Genomic DNA, 24,095 nt, shown 5'->3' on the forward strand with positions numbered 1-24,095 from the left:
ATCATCTTCATTGAGGGTGTGGACTGATGGTGGAATAATAACTTTTCCAATGGGAGCAATACAAAATTCAATGGACGCTTGCCACTTGCCAAACAGATTTTTTAGGAGATCAGAACAAAGTGTGTATATATTGTTTTGGGACACCCCCTCTCTCTCTCTGTTTCTCTCTCTCTCTCTCTCTCTCTATATATATATATATATATATATATATATATATATATATCCATCCATCCATCCATTGTCTCCCGCTTATCCGAGGTCGGGTCGCGGGGGCAGCAGCTTGAGCAGAGATGCCCAGACTTCCCTCTCCCCGGCCACTTCTTCTAGCTCTTCCGGGAGAATCCCAAGGCGTTCCCAGGCCAGTCGAGAGACATAGTCCCTCCAATGTGTCCTGGGTCTTCCCCGGGGCCTCCTCCCGGTTAGACGTGCCCGGAACACCTCACCAGGGAGGCGTCCAGGAGGCATCCCGATCAGATGCCCGAGCCACCTCATCTGACTCCTCTCGATGCGGAGGAGCAGCGGCTCTACTCTGAGCCCCTCCCGGATGACTGAGCTTCTCACTCTATCTTTAAGGGAAAGCCCAGACACCCTGCGGAGGAAACTCATTTCAGCCGCTTGTATTCGCGATCTCGTTCTTTCGGTCACTACCCATAGTTCATGACCATAGGTGAGGGTAGGAACATAGATCGACTGGTAAATTGAGAGCTTTGCCTTGCGGCTCAGCTCCTTTTTCACCACGACAGACCGATGCAGAGCCCGCATTACTGCGGATGCCGCACCGATCCGCCTGTCGATCTCACGCTCCATTCTTCCCTCACTCGTGAACAAGACCCCCGAGATACTTGAACTCCTCCACTTGGGACAGGATCTCGCTACCAACCCTGAGAGGGCACTCCACCCTTTTCCGGCTGAGGACCATGGTCTCGGATTTGGAGGTGCTGATTCTCATCCCAGCCGCTTCACACTCGGCTGCGAACCGATCCAGAGAGAGCTGAAGATCAGGGCCTGATGAAGCAAACAGGACAACATCATCTGCAAAAAGCAGTGACCCAATCCTGAGCCCACCAAACCGGACCCCCTCAACGCCCTGGCTGCGCCTAGAAATTCTGTCCATAAAAGTTATGAACAGAATCGGTGACAAAGGGCAGCCCTGGCGGAGTCCAACTCTCACTGGAAACGGGTTCGACTTACTGCCGGCAATGCGGACCAAGTATATATATATATATACTAGCAAAATACCCGCGCTTCGCAGCGGAGAAGTAGTGTGTTAAAGAGGTTATGTAAACATATATATACATAAACATATATACATATATATACATATCTACATATACACATATATATACATATATACATATATATATATATATATATATATATATATATATATACACATATACACATCCACATATAAATACATATATATATATATATATATATATATATATATACACATATCAACATATATATACACATACATATACACACATATATACACATACATACATACACATACATATGCTGCATTCAGTCAGTTCACGTGAGCCGCTCTCTTGTGCCTTCTCAATTGTGTAATGAATGTTTTCTTCAGCGCTCTTTGGGGCTCTTCCTTGTTTTCAGTTCACGTGATTACGTAGGAGGCGTGATGACGCAATACACGACTCCGCCTCCTCCATTACAGTATATGGACAAAAAAGAGGTTCCAGTTATGACCATTACGCGTAGAATTTCAAAATGAAACCTGCCTAACTTTTGTAAGTAAGCTGTAAGGAATGAGCCTGCCAAATTTCAGCCTTCCACCTACACGGGAAGTTGGAGAATTAGTGATGAGTGAGTGAGTGAGTGAGGGCTTTGCCTTTTATTAGTATAGATTAAAACAACAAAACAATAATAAATTCAAGTATCAGAATCCATAAATGATAACACGATGAGCCTCAAACTTCATTGAGGACTATTTATTGAAGAAACAATTAAACTAAGAGATAAGATGCAGCTTCAACACCCAAGTTTAATTAATTTATGTCAGAGTGTAAAATTAAAAAGTACTAACTAGTCAGCTTATCAAGTAATTTACCTTCACGATCTAAACATTTGTATCACTATCACTATATCTGATGTGAGATTCAGAAAATGAAACATTTGGATCATCTTTCAAGTGTCTGCAACTCTCCTTCCTTCCTTTTTCTATACCCTTAGTTTCCATTTAAGAGTCTCTGTAGGAGCCAGAGCGAATCCTGGCACTAACGGGTACAAAGCAATAACCAATGCAGGATTGCACTCCAGTCAATGGGTCCTCAATCATGTTCCTGGAGGGCTGCTGGTTTTTGCTCCAACCTAATTGCTTCATAAGAAGCACTTATTGCTCAAGTAACATTTCTACTTTACTTTAGTTGTCTCGCTCGTTAAGATTTTGAACCCTTAGTGATTATTTTAGTCTTAAACAGCTGTATTCTTGGTTTTTAATTGCTCCTAATTAGCAATAACATGCAAATGACAAAAGAGACCAGCATTTCTCCATTTAGCTTGTTACCATTTACACATGTGTGTAAATACCATGCACTATTAGGTTTAATTAAATACATGGAAGGAAAGTGAAGAGAAAAAAGTGAAGGACTGAGAATTAATCATCCATTTTAGCCTTCAAATCATTTGGATTATATCTTTAGAAGGGGGAAGAAAATCTAGGATGAGATTTACCTGACATAGCAGAGTTAAAGCACTAACAAGCCATGAAATTAAATTATTAGCAAGAATTGCTTTCTAATTAAGCAACCAGGTTAGAACAAAAATCTGCAGCCACTGGGGCCCTCCAGGACTGTGATTGAGGACCCCTGCTCCAGTCAATCACAGGATACATTTATGCCCTCACTCATAATCACATATTCTGCAACAATTTTAGAATCTCAACCAACCTCACAATATTTTGTTTTAACTAAGAAGTAAGTCAGAGTATCCAGACTGAGGAAGAACATGAAAACGTTTACACAGAAATCCAACAAAAATTATATGGAAACACTTCCTGCTGTGTCTCAATGCTCCAACTTTTAATATTTTTTCTCAAAATTTCTGTTTTTTTATAGTTATAATTAGCATCATAAATGGAACAGTACCTAATTCTGTCATCTCACTTGGTTTGAATCCCACTCCCATCTATGGTCTGTGTGGAGTCTGCACATTTTTTTCGTATCTGTGTGAACTTTTCTCCAAGTACTCTGGTTTTCCTCCAACATTCCAAATACATGGATTTTTTGTTAACTGTCCACTTTAAATTAGCTCTATATGAGTTTGAATATGTGGGTGAGTGGGCACAGTGAGGAAATGGCATTTCCATCTTCTTTTTTCCCATGCTGTTTGAATAGCTTCTGGACCCCTATGAACCTGAGTTGGGTTACGCATGTTTGAGAATATTGTATTATTAGCATCACATTACTTGGGCCTTTGTAACATGTTGAATGTCAATCATACATGCAAGTAAGAATTTCAGTGTGCTCTGTACACATAGACGAGCAATTTGTACTTGAACTGGAACTTGAAGTATGAGTTGTATTATCATTTTGTGTAAATGCTCTCATAAAAACCCTACTATTAAATTCTAGCATAAAATTTATATGAAGTGTACAAGTAGTGTCTCAAATATTTTACTACATTTAAGAAATACATGATTTAGTAGTAGTTGTAGCAGTAGCAGCAATTGTAATATCATCATCAATATAGTGAAACTTTTACTTGCACTTTTCACATTCATTGTGATTTACCAGTAATCTATGGTTATTTTTCATTATTTTAATAAAATACGTAAATTTATCTGGTATTATTTAATTTGGGAAATAACATTTTTTATTAAGTTTATATTTAAAAAATTCTAAATGCACGAAGCAAAACCAGAAATAATTTTAAAATCTGCTTAGCCCCAAATAATTTCCAAAATCGCTGTGGTAAGAAGTGTATTTTGTTAGTCTTATAGCTGGAGACCACGTCAAAGTTAAACTTCATTGAGCTATTCGGCATCGCAAGTTGACGTCTGATGAAGAATGGTTTATACTGGCATACTTGCATGTCTGAGCACTAATTCCTACTTTGATGCCACTGAACATTTTAAGGAGATATTTCAATGAGTGTAAAATGTTTATATTCCTTTAATAGTAGTTTGTGCTGTAGTAACTGTTAGAAAGATTCTTTGTAGACATTTTTATTTTATTTTGTATTATAATGAAAAGTAATTACAAGAACATGTATCATGAAAAATAAATGCATACAGGAGTCTGTAATGTTTTGGAAGTACAGTACTATACACTGTAAATGTCCACCTATACATGCATTTTCTCATATAATTGTTCAGTCCAGCATCATGCAGAGCCAGTGCCTGTTCAGGCAGTGTTGTGAACCATGCAGAAAGCAGCCCTTGAGTGATACAGCAATAATGAATCATAACTGCAAGCAATACACACACAACTTATGGGACTGCCAAGTCTAGCATACATTTCACACACTGTTCATGGTTTTATAGCAAGTTGCTAAATCTGTTGTTAGAGATTAAATGCTCACACGTTTTCTTTCTTCATGATACAGGCAGCTTCAAGGCTGGAGTTAATGGCATGATTCTGAAGAAACACTGTGAATGTGAGCAGCGCTGCCTTGGCAGGCTGATGAATGACGTTCTACGACCTTTTGTCCCTGCCTATCATGGCGATGTGGAGAAAGATGGCGAGAAGTATAACCAAATGGATGACTTACTAGCTGAATTTGAGCTCCCATGTGTCATGGACTGCAAAATGGGAGTCAGGTCAGTTGCTCTTACCTCTCACTGGATCCATGTTTTCTTTGTAATGTGATCCTGAATTGTATTTAAAAGGTCTGAGAATGTTATTTCCCTCTTTCCCACAATAATGTTAAGTATTTAATTATGTAATAGTGTATGTAGATTCAGTGAAAAGATTTGGATGTAATTTTTTCCCATTTTATTGAATTTATTAAAACCAAGTAACATTTCATACAAGCAAGTCAAACTTGACGAAACTAAATTCAATTCAACCCCCAAAAATGAGAAAGAGAGCAAGGCCAACAGCCAGAGTAAAACTTTTAAGAGTAGAGAAAAAGGGGGAGTGAATCATTTCCCCCAATATAAATGCTTATTCTGAAATGTTATTGATTAGATCCTGCCAGGTTTTAAAAATGTTTTGAACAGATCCTCTAAGTGAGAATTTGATTTTTTCCAATTTCAAATAGTATATAACATCAGTTACCCACTGACTTAAAACAGGTGGGTTAGGATTCTTCCAGTTGAGCAAGATAAGTCTACGTGCTGTGATATTTGCCCGGACACCACCAGTCGGAGACCAAATCTTTATCAAATGTACTTTTATTTTTGTCTGTGCCACACAACAACATGACTCAGTCCCGTACAACAACACAGTATCTTCAGCCCCAGTCACCTTTCTCCTGGGCCTTCTCTCTCCTCGTCCCTGGGCCACCTGTCTCCTCTCTCCAGGAGCTTCGTCCTGCTCCTGCTCCCGACTTCAGCTCACTGACAGGAGGGAGGCAGCCCCCTTTATCCTCACCCAGATGAACTCCAGGTATTCTACCTGACGTCACGTCCTGGTGTGGCGGAAGCATCAGGAGAGCTCCCGGAAGCACTCCAGGTGACCCTGGAAGGACTGTCCTCCATGGGTGTGGCGGAAGTGAATAAGTCCCGGGCTCCATGAGGCTCGGGGCGCCCCTTGGCGGTGACCAGAGGCCCCAATGGTCTTGAGCCTCCCTGCTCCCCTTCCGTGGGCCTCTTCTACTCCAGGGCGGTTGCCCCCTCGTGGCCCGGAGGATAAGTATGCCACGACCCCATCCTTCCAGGCATCCCGGCCGGGTCTGACCCCCAGCCGCATACCACAGTACCAATAATGAAGTAAAGACAATTAGAGTTTGTTTGTCCTTCTCCACTTTAAGCTCATCTGTGAGTACACCAAACACAGCTGTTAATGGGTTAGGAGGGATTGTGACACCAAGGCTGTCTGAAAGGTTTGGTGCACACCTAAAACATATGGCCCAAAGAGGCTAGAGCTTGATTGCAACATTTGCTGGTTGGATCTTGCCCTGGAAACATTTTGGACAATTTTTAAATGAGATAGATGTGCTCAGTAAAAGATTTTAAGTTGAATAATTGTATGCCTTACTCATGTGGAGCTAGAGTGAATTCTGTGCATGGCTGCCTTCCACTCCTTTTCTGAAATGTTGACTAAGAGATCCTTTTCCCACTGTACTCTGGGATCTTTGAAAGAAAGGGACTTAAAATGTTAATATATTATACAAATGTTGTCTGAGTCCTCAAGACTGATAAATATTTCTTCTGGAATAGAAGTAGGTAGGAGGTGATGAATACTGGGCAGATTTTGTTTAGCAAAGTTTCTAATTTGGAAATAGTGGAAATAATTGTGTTGATGGAAAGTTACATTTGGAGTGTAATTGTTCATAGGATGCAAAGACATTATATATGTACAAATCTCTAAGTGATTTAATCCTGTGTGTTTTCCAAACATTAAAAACTGCAGTAGTTTGAAAGGTTAGAAAAAGGTGATTATCATGCAGAGCTACCACAGATAAAAGTTTCTCTGTCTTAAAGTACTTCCTACATTGGATCCATATTCTGAGTGAATGAAGCACAATTGGGTTGTTTGGATGTAATTTTAAATTTCTTTGTAATACATTCACCCCAGCAACCCTGCATTATGCTAAGCAGGCTTGAGAATGTTATATTTGTCATTTTACCCTCTTTCCTTGATTGTTACTAGAGTGGCCCATTGCTTAAGACTGTTGATTTAAGGACCTGGGATTGGACTCCTCCTTTGCACTGTCTTGTGGAATTGGCATCCTCTTCTTGTCTTGTCCCACTTATGTAGGATACACTCAAGTCAGCCACTCTAAAACAATATTTATTGTTCAAGCCACAAACTCTTAATATTGCCTAAATGCTATTCCATTCCTCCTGCCTCCAGGAGAAATCATTCAAAGTTCATATAAAATTAATAACAAATCTGTATTAGAAAGCATAAAAGCAGAATATCTTCACTATTTTATGAAGTGGAATAAATGTGTAATGAGAAGAAACAGTAAAATTTACTAATTATTGTGTTTCACTCAAACACACCATCCTCAGTCATTCTTTTTCTCTCTACAATGCTCACAGCATGACAGACTTAGTGTGCACTGCAAAAAAAATAGTAATTGGGTCATGACACTTCATTCTGTTTCTTTAAGACTTGGCTGTATCACATTATCTGCATTTTTTTGTTTCCTCTGTATTTTTCCATATTACACAGATAACAGTGAAGCATGGTACACATTTTTGCTTGGTTTTGCAAACTTAGTAACAACATGTGGCCAGTGGTGTTGACACTTGCAAAAATCTAAAGTTCTGATTTGGCAAAATATCTAAAGTACTATAATCGGTTCTGTTGAGATTTAAATTCTTGTTTGTATGCTTGACCAACACACAACATACTCCACTCTCCTGTGCTTCGAATCTTGGTCCTGGATAAGAAGGTTAGGAAAGTGTATCAATGGATGGATAACAACACGGAATGCAATTGGCCAAAAATAGACCAGAGATTCATGAATATTTCCTGTGAAAGACTGTATCTGAGTGCACTCTTCAGTATGGCAACCGAGTGTGTGAAAGACTTGGATATAGGGTTAAATGTCACCACACAAATGACCAAGTATTAGTGTGTTAGTGTGTGTGCCCTACTAAGGTCTGTTGACTCATTCAGGATTGGCTTTTGGCATGTGCTCAAAGCTATCAAAGAAGACATGGCACTCTAATTAAAAAATAAAACTGTTTCAGTAAATAGGGAATACTGCATCATATTAACAGATTGTTCACAATATTGCTTCTAAATGTGTGACTATACATGATTATGTTAAAAGGTTTTATATGTTGACAGAAAAGAAGCAATGGAATAGCAACTTTGAAAAAGATGAACAACATTTTAAGACTATGTTGTAAGCTGAAGAGTCTTATTTGGCACATGACATTTCTGCCATTAACTGTGCCACTAAACATACAAGTACTGTATAAGAATTGTCCTTGGACAAGTAAAATGAAATAAGACGATTTAAATCAAATGTGATTTTAAATAATACCAAAGAAAGTATTCCAGCAAAAAGCATACATTAATTACAAGTTAAAACCATGTCATGCTTCAAAATCACTTCTTGTACTTCATAATAACACTTCTAAAGAAACACATTGCACAGTCCCATTTCTTCTCTTGAACACGGGTACCTCTGTTCCCCTCATGAGCACTGTCTCCACACTGATATTGGTTATATTTACAATTGACTTACAAGAATTGAGAGCCCCCCCTTTCCATGTGCAGATGGCAGGGAAGTGATTAAGAAGGCTAATCAGATGCCTGGTTAAATAGCATATCCTGAGTACAGTACAAAGAAGGTCCTTATCAAGCTGTGCAATGCATTAATCAGGCCTCATGTACTTATTACGGGATCTATTTATTACGAAAAAGATATAGTAGCACTAGAGAAAGTCCACAGAGGAGATACAACACAGATTTCAAGACTGTGGGGTATGAGTTATGAAGAAAGATTGAAGGAGTTAATTCTTTTCTGTTTAAGCAAGCAGAGTCTAATAAAAGGTGACATTGAAGTTTTTAAAAATCATCAATGGAATTAATAAGCTGAATGCCACCATTACCTTAAAGTGAGTTTTGGAGACAGATAAAAGGTGGCTATGGGTAATTTCAATACTAAAATTACAGCGTTGTGACACTTTAAAGCAGAATGAGCACTATAATGAGGTGAGAAAAATAAAGGACCAGAACATGAATTGCCAAAAGAAGCAGACTGAAAACAAAGCCTAAGGCTAGTTTTGATATCTAAATTTACCAACAAAATCAGAGGTCAAAAAAAAAAAAAAACCAGGAGCCTGTTGCCAGAAATACCAAAACTAGGATGCAATGTATACCATGCCACCAATTTAAATAGGGTCTGTGTCATGTGACAGGCAATGAGTAGAGCGACAGTAAACAATATGGCCACAGATAGAAAAACAAGCATAAAGTAGTGTTGGGAACTGCCATGTGGCACAGAACTCATAGTGCTGGTACGTATCACTGTCATAATGATAAAAATAAACAAATGCTTCAAAACAAAATATTTACTGTACATACAAAGCCCCTCAGAAAGTATTCAAAACAGAAAAATAACAGGTTTCATGACAGAAATTATTTTTTGAAGCTGAGAAAGCCAGACACATGGAAAAAGTTACAAAGCATTGTAGTAAATAGTAGAATTTTGGCAACGTTTGCAAACATTGTGTGTATAGCAATAGCCATGCTGGTAAAGTGGACTGTTTTTATTAAAACACATTTCTTATGTTATTTTTCAAATTAGATGCAACATTGTATATGGGTCTCCTATCAAACTCTACTACTAGTTCCTTTTTTTCTCTTATCTATCTGGTTTACTCTTATACATTTTTCAAGAGTATTGTTCCAGGATCACCTTTGCAGTATTAAAGATTATAGTTATGAACCACAGAACTAACAAATTACTAAGTTATAAAATAATAATAAAGACCAAAAGACAATGGATACTGATATGTGAATCAACCAGTAGTTTAAGTACTGCTTGCGTACTCTATGGTATCCTACTCTGGTACTTCATCGAATCTGATGTGGACCTCAAGCAGATGGTCCATACAAATGCTACCTACAGTATTTAAAAAATGAACATTAATGTTCAACCTTCCTAGACCCTTTTGTGCTTTAATTTCAAATATGTAGCTACTCTTATAATTTGGAAAATCCATTCCAGATTTCAAAGACCTCAGACTCTGCATGGAAGTGGAAATGTTGACGTCAGTCCTTTTGCCAGCAGCACTTTCCATTTTTGCAGTTTAACTTTAACTTGTGGTATCTTAAATTGTAGTTTGGCATACTTTCTGATAATTTTATTAGAACATTGGTATACAAATATACTGCACAGCTATATCCAGATGTCCAGGATTTTAATCCAAAGAAAACAATCTTATGTAAACAGCAAACATGCAAAAATGCACATGTATAACTGCTGCTATATAAGCTGGATGAGGTCAAGTACTTCAGATGAGTATCTGCATTACTTCTTTCCAGCAGTCCATTTTCAAAAGTGGGCTGTAAATATTAATAAAACTGTTAAAATAGTTTTTTGTTTATGTTGTTGTATATTGCAACTTTCTCCTCGACATGTTTTTCAAAAGCTCTTGCTTATACTACCTTCAGTTAAATCTCAATACACTCATCTTTGATAATTCCTTACCTGTGCTCACAGAGAAGCCAGGTAGTGTGGTGTTTACTGTTGCTTCCTCACTCATCCAGATTCTCAAATCTTGACCAGGTTATACGTCGTTAAAGGTTTTTCTCCAGTTACTACGGTCTCATCCAAAATTTCAAACAGGAGGAGTTTAAATTCTCTATTGGTTTAGTCTGAGTGTGTGTGTGTGCCCAGTAATGGACTGACATTTTACCAGTCTTCCTGCCGTGCACTCAGCCTTGTTGTAGTGATGTGGTGTCTGTATTTTCTTCCTGTGAGTTTTCCTCTGGGTACTCAAGTTTTTTCTTCATCATCAGGAGATGTGCATATCCGATTAACTATCGATTCTAAACTGGCACAGTGTGGGCCCTATGATGGGCTAATGCTCTTTCCTACATGTGCCCATTGCTGGTAAGACACTGAATTGAATTAAACTGGTTTGAAAGATACTATATTATGTTTCTAATCATTGCAGTTTTGGTTGTACTTCTCTTTGTCCTTTCTTTGGTCATTGCTGTCTTAACTAGACAGCTACTCTTCACCATCTAATGAGAGGCCAGAGTGTCTGAGTAACTCTGGCATCAGGGCTCAGATTACCAGATATACTAAAGTTATAAACTTTAAGCTGTGGTCTGATATTCTGGGATGTCTTGAAGGTGGTTGGTAGTTAATCTTACTCTTAATGTGCTTATTCCCAAGGACTGCAGCTCTTACAGATGTTTATCATCTCCTGAAGTGCTGATAACTGTTGATAACTGGAGTTACAATTTTCCTCTCTTCTAATATTAACTGGATAGATCATTTCTGAAGTGGATATTATGTTATCCATCCATCCATCCATCCATCCATTATTACATCTTACTTTAGTTCAGGGTCACAGGACTAGGGGCCTATATTAGCAATGCTGGATGAAAGACAACACCAATCCTGGACACAAGACACACACAGGCCCAATTTGATTCATAAAGGGCCAAGTTACATGCTACACTAAAGTACCTGGAAGAAATGCCCATGCAGAAAAGGGAAGAGATAGCTGTCTCCAAAAGGACAATGACTAGGATGGAATTTGAGTTAAAGACTCCATAGATCTGAGGCAACAGTCATAACCACTATGCCAGTCTAAAAACGAAAAGGGGAAACAATTTTTTTTTTAAAAATGTTCAGAAATGTGCAGTCTAGTTACTAAGGCTTTGAACTGTGAACATTAAGGCTGTGTAACCCTGAGCAAGTCATTTAAACTGTTTGAACTGTAATATGCACTTATCTGTTGTAAGCCACTTTACATGAAAAGCATCCTATAAATAAATACAAGTAGCAGTAAGAAACAAATAAGCTAATACTAGAAAACTACTATTGCTAAACATGTCTGGAAGATATAGACTCAAACAACACTGTCAAAAGAGGATGTCAGGGCAAAATTTTGTATAGTCTGGTTACTTTATATGTTGCTACAAATTGCTGAAAAAAAAAAATCAAAAACCTATATTGACAATTACAAAAAGTTCAAAAGTTTAGACAATAGGTAATAAAAAGTAGGAATTGCTAAATGTGTTGTATAGTAAACTTTGTATGTTTTATGCTAAATTTAGGACATATTTGGAGGAGGAGTTAACTAAAGCTCGCAAGAAACCAAGCTTGCGAAAGGACATGTATCAAAAGATGATTGAGGTGGACCCAATGGCCCCAACCAAAGAGGAGAAAGAACAGCAGGCCGTTACCAAGCCTCGCTACATGCAGTGGAGAGAGACAATCAGCTCTACATCAACATTGGGTTTTCGAATTGAAGGCATCAAGGTAAGAATGGTTGTTCATTTTATTATTTATTAGGGTTTGTCATCCATCTAGCGTCATATAGAAGGTAAAGTGTTGGACTTTTATTAACTAAAAGTCTTATCAGTTCAGTTTTCTCTGCTGAATTGATGCGTGACTCCACATCACATAACCTGCATGTGCAAGAACTGTACAAAATATACAAATATTTAAGTGAATGTTCCTGATGTTGTAAAAAGCTTTAAATATAGGTACTCATGCCATTATTGTTTTACACCCTACTGTTAAAAAGTGCTGAATTAGCACTTTTTATCATTCCCAATAAGGAAAGTAATGCATTTATGTGTTATTTAATATTTTGTCATATACATCAGGATTATGTTGAAGTATACATATCTTAAAATAATAAATAGCATTCTTTTTAAAGGGTGGTGGTATCTCATGTGTCCCATAACCAGCTTGTGGCTGAATGGGTTTTTGTCCAGGTACACCAACTTTTACTTTCACAGTCAACACAATGTGCGTCTACATTGGACCCACATTAATGAGGTTCTTGCGCAAAAAACTCCAGTGTTTAATTAACTGTTATAGCATTAAAATGATTTGTATACCTGTATATACCCAAAATGTTATTTTAACATTAACAATGCTGATATACTGTTATGACTAGCGTCTGATTGTGCAGGGATGGGCCTCTGGCTTAAACATGATTAAGCAGATGTTATATTTTATTTATAAAAAAAAAAGACTTTGAGCAAGGATAGTAAAAAATTTATTTGCATTTCTCATTTTAATTAATACATCAAACAGCATGCTGCTTTAGTGTTGCAAATTTGGTTCAGTGGCTTAGTACTGCCACCTTCAGATCCAAAGTCCTAGATTTGTTACCATGGTTCACTGTTATCTGTGTGTAGTTAGAATGTTCTCCCCATGTCTGCATTAATTGTCCCACTTGGCACATTTGTGAGTAAATCCTGCATTGCAGTCAAACCCAGCACAGTCCTGTTTTCTGCTTTGCACCCAGTGCTACCTGGGCAAGAGCTAGACCCCAGAACCCTGAAATGGATTAAATGCGTTTGAGAATGAATTAATAAAAATGCTTTTTTATCTAAGGCTCTCTGTGTGTTATATTAGTGTTTCTTGACCACTGGGTCCCAAAAGTGGGTCTCCTAAGGTATCATCATATTTATTGACATGTACGCTTGTCACACCAAGGGGATATCCTCAGCTCACCCCTCTCCGCTCTGACATTTGTGCTCATTTCACTAAGATGTTCACACTCATTATACCTAGGGAGATAACCCTGCTTTTACTTTCATGCTAATTTAGATCACAAACACACTTAAAGAGGAACATTTGGGTCACAAAACCATAAAGGTTGAGAATCACTGTGTTGTATGACGCACTAGTGTCTCAAATGAGACACACGAGGAGTAGTTTACCACACTCTTCAGCGACTTCATACTTATGCTTGTGATTTAACATTATGCCTCATTAGAAATGGGAAAGAGTGCCATGATGATTATGCAGAGGAGGAACAATGTCAATGCAAACCTGGAGTGTTGGGGAACACTTCTGTTTTTGTACTTTCTCTCCATTTTTTTTTAATTTATCCAGAATCATTTCATTCAGATTCATTGAACTTAGCCTGGAAGTCGTATTCTTTCCTGCCACATAAAATATAAAAAACAGACATCAGTGAAACTGTAAATGTTTCCAACAAAACTTTGAAGAAGGTTGAACCACCTGTAAAGACCCAGGGTGCTTGTGCTGCCCCAACCCGACACAAATAGACAACGCCAGCAGCTCAGTCCAACAAAAGCCTTTATTTCATGGAAAAGCACTCAGATCTAGAGTAGACCCAAGGACCGATACCAAGTAATCCAAGCAGAGTAAAACTCTGTCCCTTTTCTCACCAGCCTTATCCTCCAACTCTGGCTCCTTTTGAGAGGTGGCTGGCTCCTTTTTAAGCTACACCCGGGAGCACTCCAGGTGATTCATTAAGGAAGTCTGGAATTGCTCTCAGGTGTGGCTGAAGCCCAAAGTAGGACTCTGCAGCTCCGGCAGTTCCCACAGCTGCCCTTTGCGGTATCCACAGATCCCAACAGGGCTGTGCTGGCAAATAGTAATTTCCGAGGAGCCGTTGCAACCCAGGGGTGGCTTCCAAATTACAGTTCGGGGAAGAGAGTGTCCCCTGGAAGTCCTCTCCGACTGTCCTTCCACCTCGGAGGCATCCCAGCTGGGTAATGGCGCCAGCCACCATCTGTCACACATCGTAACCCTGTCTGTAGGTTGATCTATCCACCTTCCCATACTCTTGAGGGGACACTCATGAGTTAGATGGAGGAAAGATCTGTTTGACAAAAAACTCTCTCTCCTGACTAGCTGAAAGTTGTACACGTTCAATATGAAATGGTATAATTTTTATAGCTTCTTTTAATTTGGTTTTTCAATCGTATGAAAATGAGTACTTTCCATATTTGACTGACAAGCATTGCAACATTTACAAAGTTGGCTTTTCAAAATATGCATAAATGTTACTTTCCTTCTATGCAACTAAATACATGTGTCACTGAGAACATAGCATGAAGTGCTTGTCTGTTGTGTAGTACTGTAACCCTAAAGGTATTTTAATTTACATAACTATCAAACAAACTAATAAAACTACTAAAAACTAATGTCAATAACCAAAAGCATGTGTCTTGGCATGTTCAGGGTCCACACAAATAATGACTGTGCTGGAGCAAGAGTAACCACCATTCTATTTAGAAGACTTGAATTAACTAAAGTATTGTCATTTCCATTTAATTCATCCCTAATCATTTTTCTTGTCTTTTTTGCAGAAAGAAGATGGCACAGTAAACCGGGACTTTAAAAAGACAAAAAGCAAACAGCAAGTTATTGAAGCCTTTAGAGATTTTGTCAATGGAAACCAAAATATACTGGTAAATGTAAAAGTGTGACTTGCTAAGATGCTGGGTATTTAGGATTAACTATTAGTAGCATTGTGTGTTCTTAAGGAATCATGTATTGGTCCTCTAAGGAGTTGCAAAACTGTTATAATAGGCACTAACTAGATGAGAGATAAGAAGGTCTCCTAACAGACCTTATTAAGCAATAACTACAATAACTTACCTGTAAAGCAGTGTGGGGAAGGAGGTACTGATAGGAACCTTACTAAGTATAGCTAATGTAACACCCAGGAAAGTCGGTAAAGAATAGTAGGTTGTCAGAGGTGTGATGGTGGATTGGGATGAGCCAACTCTGTTCTCACAAACTGGCCTGTCAAGTGAGGATGTTTTATAGCACCTAAAGCTACAAGTGGACACCCTGAATGTGAGTGGGTTTCCCTAGGATTTATCAGTCCTCCAGTGTTTGCATTCCTTAGTCTAGAGCAGGGGTGGGCAATATCAGTCCTGGAGAGCTGCAGTGGCTGAAGGTTTTTGTTCCAACCCAGTTCCTTAATGAGAAGCCAATCATTGCTGATGAAGAAGCACTTACTGCTCAAGTGACATTTTAGTGCTCTCGCTTGTTAAGGTTCCCCAACCTTAATTGCTTATTTCAATCTTAAACCGCTGCATTCGGTATTTTAATGGCCCCTTATTAGCAATAAGATGTAAAAGACAAGCAGCCAGCAGTTCTCCATTCTTTTTTTTTCATTTACATCTGTGTGTGTTCATCATGCATTGTTTGATTTAATAAAACACTTAATAGAAAAATGTAACAGACTGAAGATTATCTGTTTTAGGCTTCAAATCATTTGGAGGATATCCTTGGAAAGGAAAAAAATCTATGATATACTGTAAGAACCTAACATTGCAGACTAATAAGCCATAAAATTAAATAAGGTCTGAGACTGGCAAGGATTGGTTTCTAATTAAGTAATTGGGTTGGAATGAAAACCTGTAGCCACTGCGGCTCTCCAGGACCGACATTGCCCACACCTGGTCTAGTGCAACAACACTTACTTTTTTTTTTTTTTTTTTTGCTAAAAAGGAGTGTCACTTTGGCATCAGCAGCTAAGCCCCAACATTTTAAACATGTTGTGCATTTTGAAATGCCTCATATAGAACAAGGATTGACACAGCTCTTTGTTGACTGACTACCTCATGTGTTACTGAACACAAGTTTTTTCAAATTCCATCAACTATGTTCATCAACAGAGTGTTTCTGACAACAGGACCGTATTTGCTGGATGATTTTCCTATCCTTAATACATGTGTGATAATGTTTTGCATGTTATAGTCATTTGCTTTCGGGCTGGGGGTTTGACCTTCACTACAATGCTTCTTTCAAACTTACTTCAAACTTTAGCCTTGATTATTCTTCTGCTCAATTGCATGCACACATAATCACACTGGCTTTAAAAACATTGTGAGCACATATGACATTTCTACTGATTGAGTAGTAAGTTATATTGGAAGACTAGTTATATCCAGTTGGTTTGCATGCATACTATCTTGATTACAAGGACAATAATGATTTCACACTATTTATTTCATTCTCACCCACCACATATTTACTTATCATTCTCACCAAACACTAAGTTTTAGTCTCCAGTTTCCAGCTTTTTCATTTTAAGTGAGCAGGATGATATAACAGAGGAAAAGTGACACTTGCTTTTTTCCCTTTTCCAAAAGTGACACTGCTTATTGGTATGATTTTGATAACAGTCTTCAGGTTCATATGTTTCTTTAATTGGCTGCAGTTAAATAGTTCATATAACAAAAACAGATGTATCTAAAATGAGTAACTGTTTGTTTCTTTTCTAGATTAGTTATGTTAACCGTTTAAAGGATATAAGATCAGCGCTGGAGATTTCTCCTTTTTTCAAATCTCATGAGGTAAACTTTATTTTTAGTAAATGATTCTAAAACTCTAGTATGCATCAAGTTTGACATCCATGACACCGTAACAATGCTTGTTTGGCGAGCCATGTGGCTAAATGCCCACAATAGGACAGTAAATAAGGCTAGTATATGTAAAGAATAAAATGGCAGAGGCTTTGAAAATATCACAAAGGCTTTCAAGCCTGTATAATAATGTTTATAAAGGACCACTATTGTACTAAATATTACATAACTTTAATTTTACTATAAAATTGCAAACATTTGTCTACTCCTAGAGATGAGACATGGACAGCAAAGGGAGCATAAAGATGTTGCAGAAATTAGAATGTGGAGATGGATGTGTGGAGTTACAAAAAAGAACAGAATAAGAAATGAGACAATCAGTGGTACAACAAAAGTAAGGCCAGGTTTATACTTCACGTAGTGCAACGCATGCTCCAGTGGACACTACTGCTATGCAAGCATTTTACTGTTTATACTTGCGTGCGTACCTTACGTAAATCTGGAAGATTCCACCAGGTGGCAGTGCAAGATATCATCACCGTGAGAAAATGTTTGGCTTCACTGTGTTGTGAATTGCCTGAAACACCCATTAAATTCCGAGGACAACTTGCCGCAATATCTCTGAAAAGGATGTTTAATGATTAAATCCATCAATCCAGGGATGCACTCATTCCAGCTAGCACTGAGCACGAGGCAGAAACAATCCCTGGACGGGGCATCAGCGCATCACAAGGTGAATACAAGCACTCACATACACTGGTGTCATTTTAGTGTCACCAAATCCCCAAATCTGCATATCTTTGGAAGGAAACCGAAGCACACTGTGGAAACCCAACAGGAAAACATGCAAACTCCAGGAAGGGAATATCAGTGACGTGACTCCCTGCGAGACAGCAGTGCTACCCCTCCGCCACCGTGTCACCCCCATGTGTGTAATTATTAACAGTATTCATTATTTAAACAAAAGTAACAATTTATCTGTAAAATGTAACATACACACTTTAATGCATTTCATCATGAAAGTGATATCAAGTATAAATCTAAAGATTCTAAATGTGTAGAGAGTTGGAATATCATACATTTAATGTGTTCTGTGTGGTGATCTATTACTGTTTACCGCTGCTGTCAGGTCAGGAGGAAACCCCAGAAGCATGTAGAGATTAACAACTGGGTTTATGATGGTCTACTTTAATGATAAAGTAAACTATGAGATTAAAATGGACATTTCGATATTAAAGCCAAAATTTCCACTTTAATCACAAAATACACCTTTTCACTGTGCAAATGAGCCCTAACGGGAAAAGAAAACAAGAGAGGCCAAAGTGGGGGTGGATGGAAAAAATAAAAGATTTGAAGGAAGGAGGTTCAGGATTAAGCTGTTTGGAGAAGGCCCACAACCCCAGATAGAAGAGGTAAAAGATGAAGAGGATGAAGAAGTTTTGAAGTTTGACCCATTTCAGTGTTTGGGTACTGCTGTACATACACCCTACAGAGGTACTGATTTTCATCCCAGCTATGTCACACATGACTCCAATGGACCTAGAAGATCACTTTCCAAAGAGGCCTAGCAGACAAACTGCAGAAATGCAACCTTCCGCAAGACACCCACTAATCCCGGGTAGCAACTCTCTGTGAAAATCAAGAACTGGAGTGGCCATGAGTGGCCATTAGTCACACACTCGCCATTAAAGTGGTGTATAAAATGCAAACACATCTTCTCACTGAAAATGGAGAACATCTGGCATACAGCAGTAATTCTGGAGCCCTACATTAATGCTGCAGTTTCCTCAGTAAACACCATGGTATGTAGTCAGAAGCATTCTCAGAGTTTGTGCAACACGTGTTGATGGGGAATACACACTGCTATAATTTGTGAAATAGTTGGTCCAGTGTTTCAGAGACACTGTTGCAGACTCTGTGCTGTACCTTGTGATTTCACTGTACTCTGTACATGTGACAATATAGATCCTATAAACTTTTAATTCTTGAATGTTGACCCCAATGTCTGTTTGAGCACCTTTCCAAGGGCAGGGTAAACAATTTGATCCCATGGTGACTGCAAGAAATAAATGATGATCAAGTCCAACATTCATTCCTCAGCTTCCTTATGTTATAAGATATGTATTCTCTGGGGATTATTGCAAGGGAAATAAAAGACCAGGAGATGAAAATTATAAAGGAGGCCTAGTTGAAAAAACTACAACTAACAGTAGTGAAGATGTAACGTGTATCCAACAAGGGACTACATGTGCTTTGACTACCATCTGCCATATTTATTTTGTTGCCTAACATTACATTAGCAATGCAACAGATGTGGTCACATTACAAAAAAATCATTAAGTTAACCAAAACAATTGAAATAAAAACTGTTGTAACCCTTGACCCCAAAACCTTGGACTGAATAAAAATGTACATATTAAAAGTATAATATCACACCCAAACTGTTTATATGTATGTATCTAACCCAGTGGATGGCATTGAGATCCAGATTAAAAATGAGATATGCTTGTTAAATGTACGGAAATGTTGAAATATATACAGTATTTACTGGTATTTGTTTTTTTTGTTTACAGGTGATAGGCAGTTCCCTACTCTTTGTCCATGACAAACGAGAACAAGCCAAAGTGTGGATGATTGACTTTGGAAAGACAACCCCATTGCCAGATGGGCAAGTGTTAAGTCACCGTGTTGCCTGGCAAGAGGGAAACAGAGAAGATGGCTATCTTTGGGGACTCGACAATCTCATTGAGATTTTAGCAGGGATGGTGGAAAGTGATGACCTGTAAACTGCAACCTACTGGCATCAGGAGCTAAAGCCTGCACTACAAAGTGAAACGCATGAAAAAAGCTATATGTTCTCTACATTGTGTAGATTACTTTACATTATATCTTCATAACAGTTTATTAAAATTTTAAACTTTTTTAACGATCTTATAAGGTCTAGACCCACACTATTCAGAGTAATTATATTTACTTCCAGATTTAAGGCCATTCCTTGTTGGTATTGCCTTCAGTGCATCTGTGAGGGAGCATCATCACTTGTCCAACTGCATCCTATTGATGCCCCTCATGTCGACATATAATGACCATTCTCTAATTTGGAAATTGACAATGCTACCATCATTTTTGTAAAACTGAGGAGCTCCATGAATAATAAGGATAGTTACTAGTTTAATAGAACAGGATGTATTCTTTTCGTACTGTTACTTTCTATACAGCAGAATATTTTTGTAATAGCTTGGATGAGGAGTAACAACTTTACTGATGCATAATGACTGGGACCAATATGCTTATTTGCATGTAAGTTTACACATGTATGGGCGCAAAGTTTGGTTTTGATTGGGACTGAACATATTAGTTAGCTTTTATATTTTATGTTTATGATATTTAACAACTTTTAATGCAAATTTCCCTTCAGTCCTTTTTGTGAAAAATTCTGCCCAATTTTTATAATTAACAGATTATCATTTTACTGTGGCCGGACTGAGATTCAGGCTTAAAATATATGCCATTCAAAGCAGTCATCATTTATTATTTTCCTCTCTCCATTTGCCATGTAACACATGACTGCACTCAGATTTAAGGAGCCATTTCACATTTATAACTGTGAGAGCATGTCATCATTTTTATTCACTACAAATCTATCTTCTGACTGTGAAACTTCAACTTAACCAACTCGTTTTATTTTTTTATCAAGCACTCATACAAGCACAAATATGTGAATTTTTTTATGAAAATGGAGAATGTAGAAGCTTCATTTTATACCATAAGAGTAGGAGGTGCAGAAATTAGCACCCTGCATTCAATTTCCAGAGCCAGTGCACTCTGTGTGAAGTGTCTGCATGAGTCTTCCTCTGAATACTCCAATTTTACTTCCACATCCCAGAGTTATGCCAGTTAGGTTGACTGGCCATTCAAAACTGGCCCAGTGTGTGTGAATAAGCTCAGTGATGGCCATATGCCTCAATCAGGGTTAGCTCCTTCTGTGTGCCTGATAGAGCCAGGCTAGGCTCCGTCACCCCCGTTACCCTGGATTAGATTAAGCAGGTTTCAGATTACAGTTTACAATACAATACAGTTTATTTTTGTATAGCCCAAAATCACACAGGAAGTGCCTATGTAATGTTATCACAGAAGGCAAACTTATACAAGCAGCAAATATCAGAGTATGTCCTTTGTTTGGTAAAATGTTAAATGATGTTTTTCCAACGTAATCAAATAGTAAGAGCAAACACTTTGTTTCTTATGACTAAAACTGTAAAGCTCTGCTCCATTTAGACTATTTTTAGTCATTAAAAAGTGAAAGTGAATATAATCATAGGAAGGAAAAAGAGTGTGCTCTTGTAGTTAATATTGGACAATAGCATGGTGAGTGATGGTCAATGCCTAAGCCTGAAGTAGAACATTTTCTCTGCTATTGTTTCCTGTTGGATGGTTGAACATTGGCATTTACAATTCAAGAGCTGCCATGAAGTCAAACATGGAGTAAAATATTGTGAGGTGTGATATTTATATTTGCTCTTTGAAAAATAAGAATATTCTCTGGCTAATTCATTACTTTATGTATCACACATTCCATCTGCTAACTGGGTGTCATAAATATTGACAAATACTATATGGTCAAAGTAAAATACCAAATAACATTTAATAAAAATATTATATCTTAGTGCACAGTACATATGCCAATGTACTTATATATAGGGGTCGTCACAGTGGTTGCCAAACAGTTCCGGAGACCTGATTTTGAATTTCTGTTTGAAAACTGTTCGCTGTAGCTTTTCTGCAGGTACTCCAGTATTCCTCCCACACCCCAACAACATGACTATTAAGCTAATTGACGGTTCTAAACTGTTCCCATGGATGTGAACTCTTCAATAGACCAATGCCCCATCCAGGACTGTCTCTTCCTTTGTGCCCAGTAATGCTGGGAGAATTTCTATTCCATGTGGCTGTAAATTGAATTATCTGGGTTTGATAATGAATTAGTGAGTGGATATATTTCTACAAAGTTTTAAATGACATTTCCTTTCATTATTACTCTCATGGTTCCAAATGAGCATTCCAAGTATTAGATGTTTACACATAATAATAATGACTCTATGTACCCAAAATATCTTTTTGTTTATTTTTTTTATATATATCTATGTTTAAAAGACTTAGAGACATTAATTTTGGGACAGTCACTGTCAATCCCAGAATATGAAAATAAATATATTTCTGAAGTAATATAAACCAGTAAAGCTAAAAGTACAAGTCATATGAAGCAATACAATGTATAAAATAATGAGCAGTTATGAAATTTAATAACTGAAGGCAGAGCAGCACTGGGTGCTTTTTTATTTATGTCTTGGTTATGTTTCATAGTGGGTCCAACTTTTGTGTTGAGTGTTTCAGATCTAAATGGAATATAATGGTGCATTTTGTGTGACTTCTGATGCACTTTTTGAAGAAATATTAGAGATTAAGAGCAGTACTCAATCTCTAATTCATTTTCCCTTACTAGAAGGAATTTATTGTATGGTTGATGTATTTATTATTTTTCATACAAGAACACTAAACATACCAAAATGCATGCTTTATTGCTTTTTGAACCTGTATGTAGAAGCTTACATGTCAGATAAATTCTTTTACGTAGCTGTAAGTAAAGACTAAGCATAACTTAAAATGGCTAAATACAGTATATTTTTAATGAAGAGATTGTAGATTATGATTTCATTTGAAACAAATAAATATTTTAAAAAGTCATTGCGGTGATTTTTGATTTTTTTCTTTTAAATAATGCATGAATCATGACTTTATGTTAAACATATGCAATTATAAAGTATATTTTAAAATGCTCAAACACTGATCATCACTAGATGTTTGTTTCTCTAACTCTTCCTCCTTCTTGTAGTAGAACCACAAAGTACAGTTGGGTCAGAGGCTGTTGAATTTTATTCTGTTTCTAGAATGATATGATGTTTAAAACCAAGACATGTTTTTCGATGACCCTGTTTAACACTTTTGTAGAATGAAATGGTAATGGGATGAAAATTTATATAATATTAATTTCTTTTTATTTAAACCTTGTTACATAATATTTGCATGCTGAGTTGTCATTAATGAATTGCGTAACAAAATAAGGCAACAAATGATAGAGAAATACAAAACAAAGCTTACAATATAACATTTCAAACAACATTTTGCATTATTTAATGTGTTTTTTAAACATTCATTTAAATTATTATTTATATTAGGGGGCTATGCCCTCTGCTCGCTTCGCTCGCCAACCCCAGTGCGGGCCCTACGCGCTAGTCATTACCAGGATCTGCCGCTTGCAACGAATCGTGCTGTGCTTTTGGATAAACACGAATATCAACTCTGTCTTTGATATCTCCGTCTTTCAAAACTATTGTCTCTGACAATTCGTCACATGTTGGTTTATTATATATGCGAGTGTGATCTTTCGGATTCATATAGAAATCCAAGAAATCTTCTTTGTCCGTATTTTTTCAGATAAATTTCGGTAAAATGTGATACTTTTGGACATATGGATTTGTATCCATTATTGGCTGTCGAATTTCTAGTAGGTCCGATCATTTAACTCTTTCAATTCTATGTAACATCATTTCTCCGTGATCATAAATATAAAACCTGACCGAATTGTGGTTTTGTTTGAAATTAAACTTGCAGTAGCTTTAATTGTTGCCGGACCACAGATTCTCATAGCGTATGGTCCTGAATCGTGTAAATTTACGTTATGATGATTGAATGATGCGAACACAATATCTACATACTTCTGTCATATCACCTATGTCCATATATTTGATCTCTTTTCGCTATTACATTATTTCACTGACTAATAATTTCCATTAGCGTTAATGCAATCTTTACTATCAGTTTTTTCAGACTTTCAAATTTTAGTACTTTCATAATCTCTAACCTGCTCTGCATGTGTATCGCGCCAACATTTTTGAACCTCTTTACGACGTTCTACTTTGTCTTCTACTCTTTGTCTTTTCTTCTTCTACTGTTTGTCTTTTATTTCCATTCCTACTTGGACCTGTTAGGTTTTCAATTTGTCTCTTGGCACAAAGTCTTGTCTTGCGGGACTTGAAATTATCTCTCTGAAAATGTCTTGTCTCGTCTCTCTAAAAAGTCTCATCTAATCCCAAGATTTTTTTATACAATAGA

General features: G+C 37.5%; 1 protein-coding gene across 2 annotated transcripts in view; it reads left to right on the top strand.

Moving 5' to 3' along the window:
• Window positions 1-22,667, top strand: part of LOC114648332 (inositol-trisphosphate 3-kinase B-like) — a 159,393-nt gene extending 136,726 nt beyond the window's left edge. For both annotated transcript variants that reach the window (XM_028797310.2, XM_028797312.2), the window contains exons 4-8: window positions 4,570-4,783; window positions 11,889-12,093; window positions 14,913-15,014; window positions 16,842-16,913; window positions 19,496-22,667. In XM_028797310.2, the coding sequence (XP_028653143.1) occupies window positions 4,570-4,783; window positions 11,889-12,093; window positions 14,913-15,014; window positions 16,842-16,913; window positions 19,496-19,708 (806 nt within the window). In that variant the 3' untranslated portion in view covers window positions 19,709-22,667. The remainder of the gene's footprint in view (window positions 1-4,569; window positions 4,784-11,888; window positions 12,094-14,912; window positions 15,015-16,841; window positions 16,914-19,495) is intronic.
• The last annotated feature ends 1,428 nt before the right edge of the window (window positions 22,668-24,095 follow it).

Source organism: Erpetoichthys calabaricus, chromosome 3 (genome assembly GCF_900747795.2).
Source record: "Erpetoichthys calabaricus chromosome 3, fErpCal1.3, whole genome shotgun sequence".
Classification (NCBI taxonomy): Eukaryota; Metazoa; Chordata; class Cladistia; order Polypteriformes; family Polypteridae; genus Erpetoichthys; species Erpetoichthys calabaricus.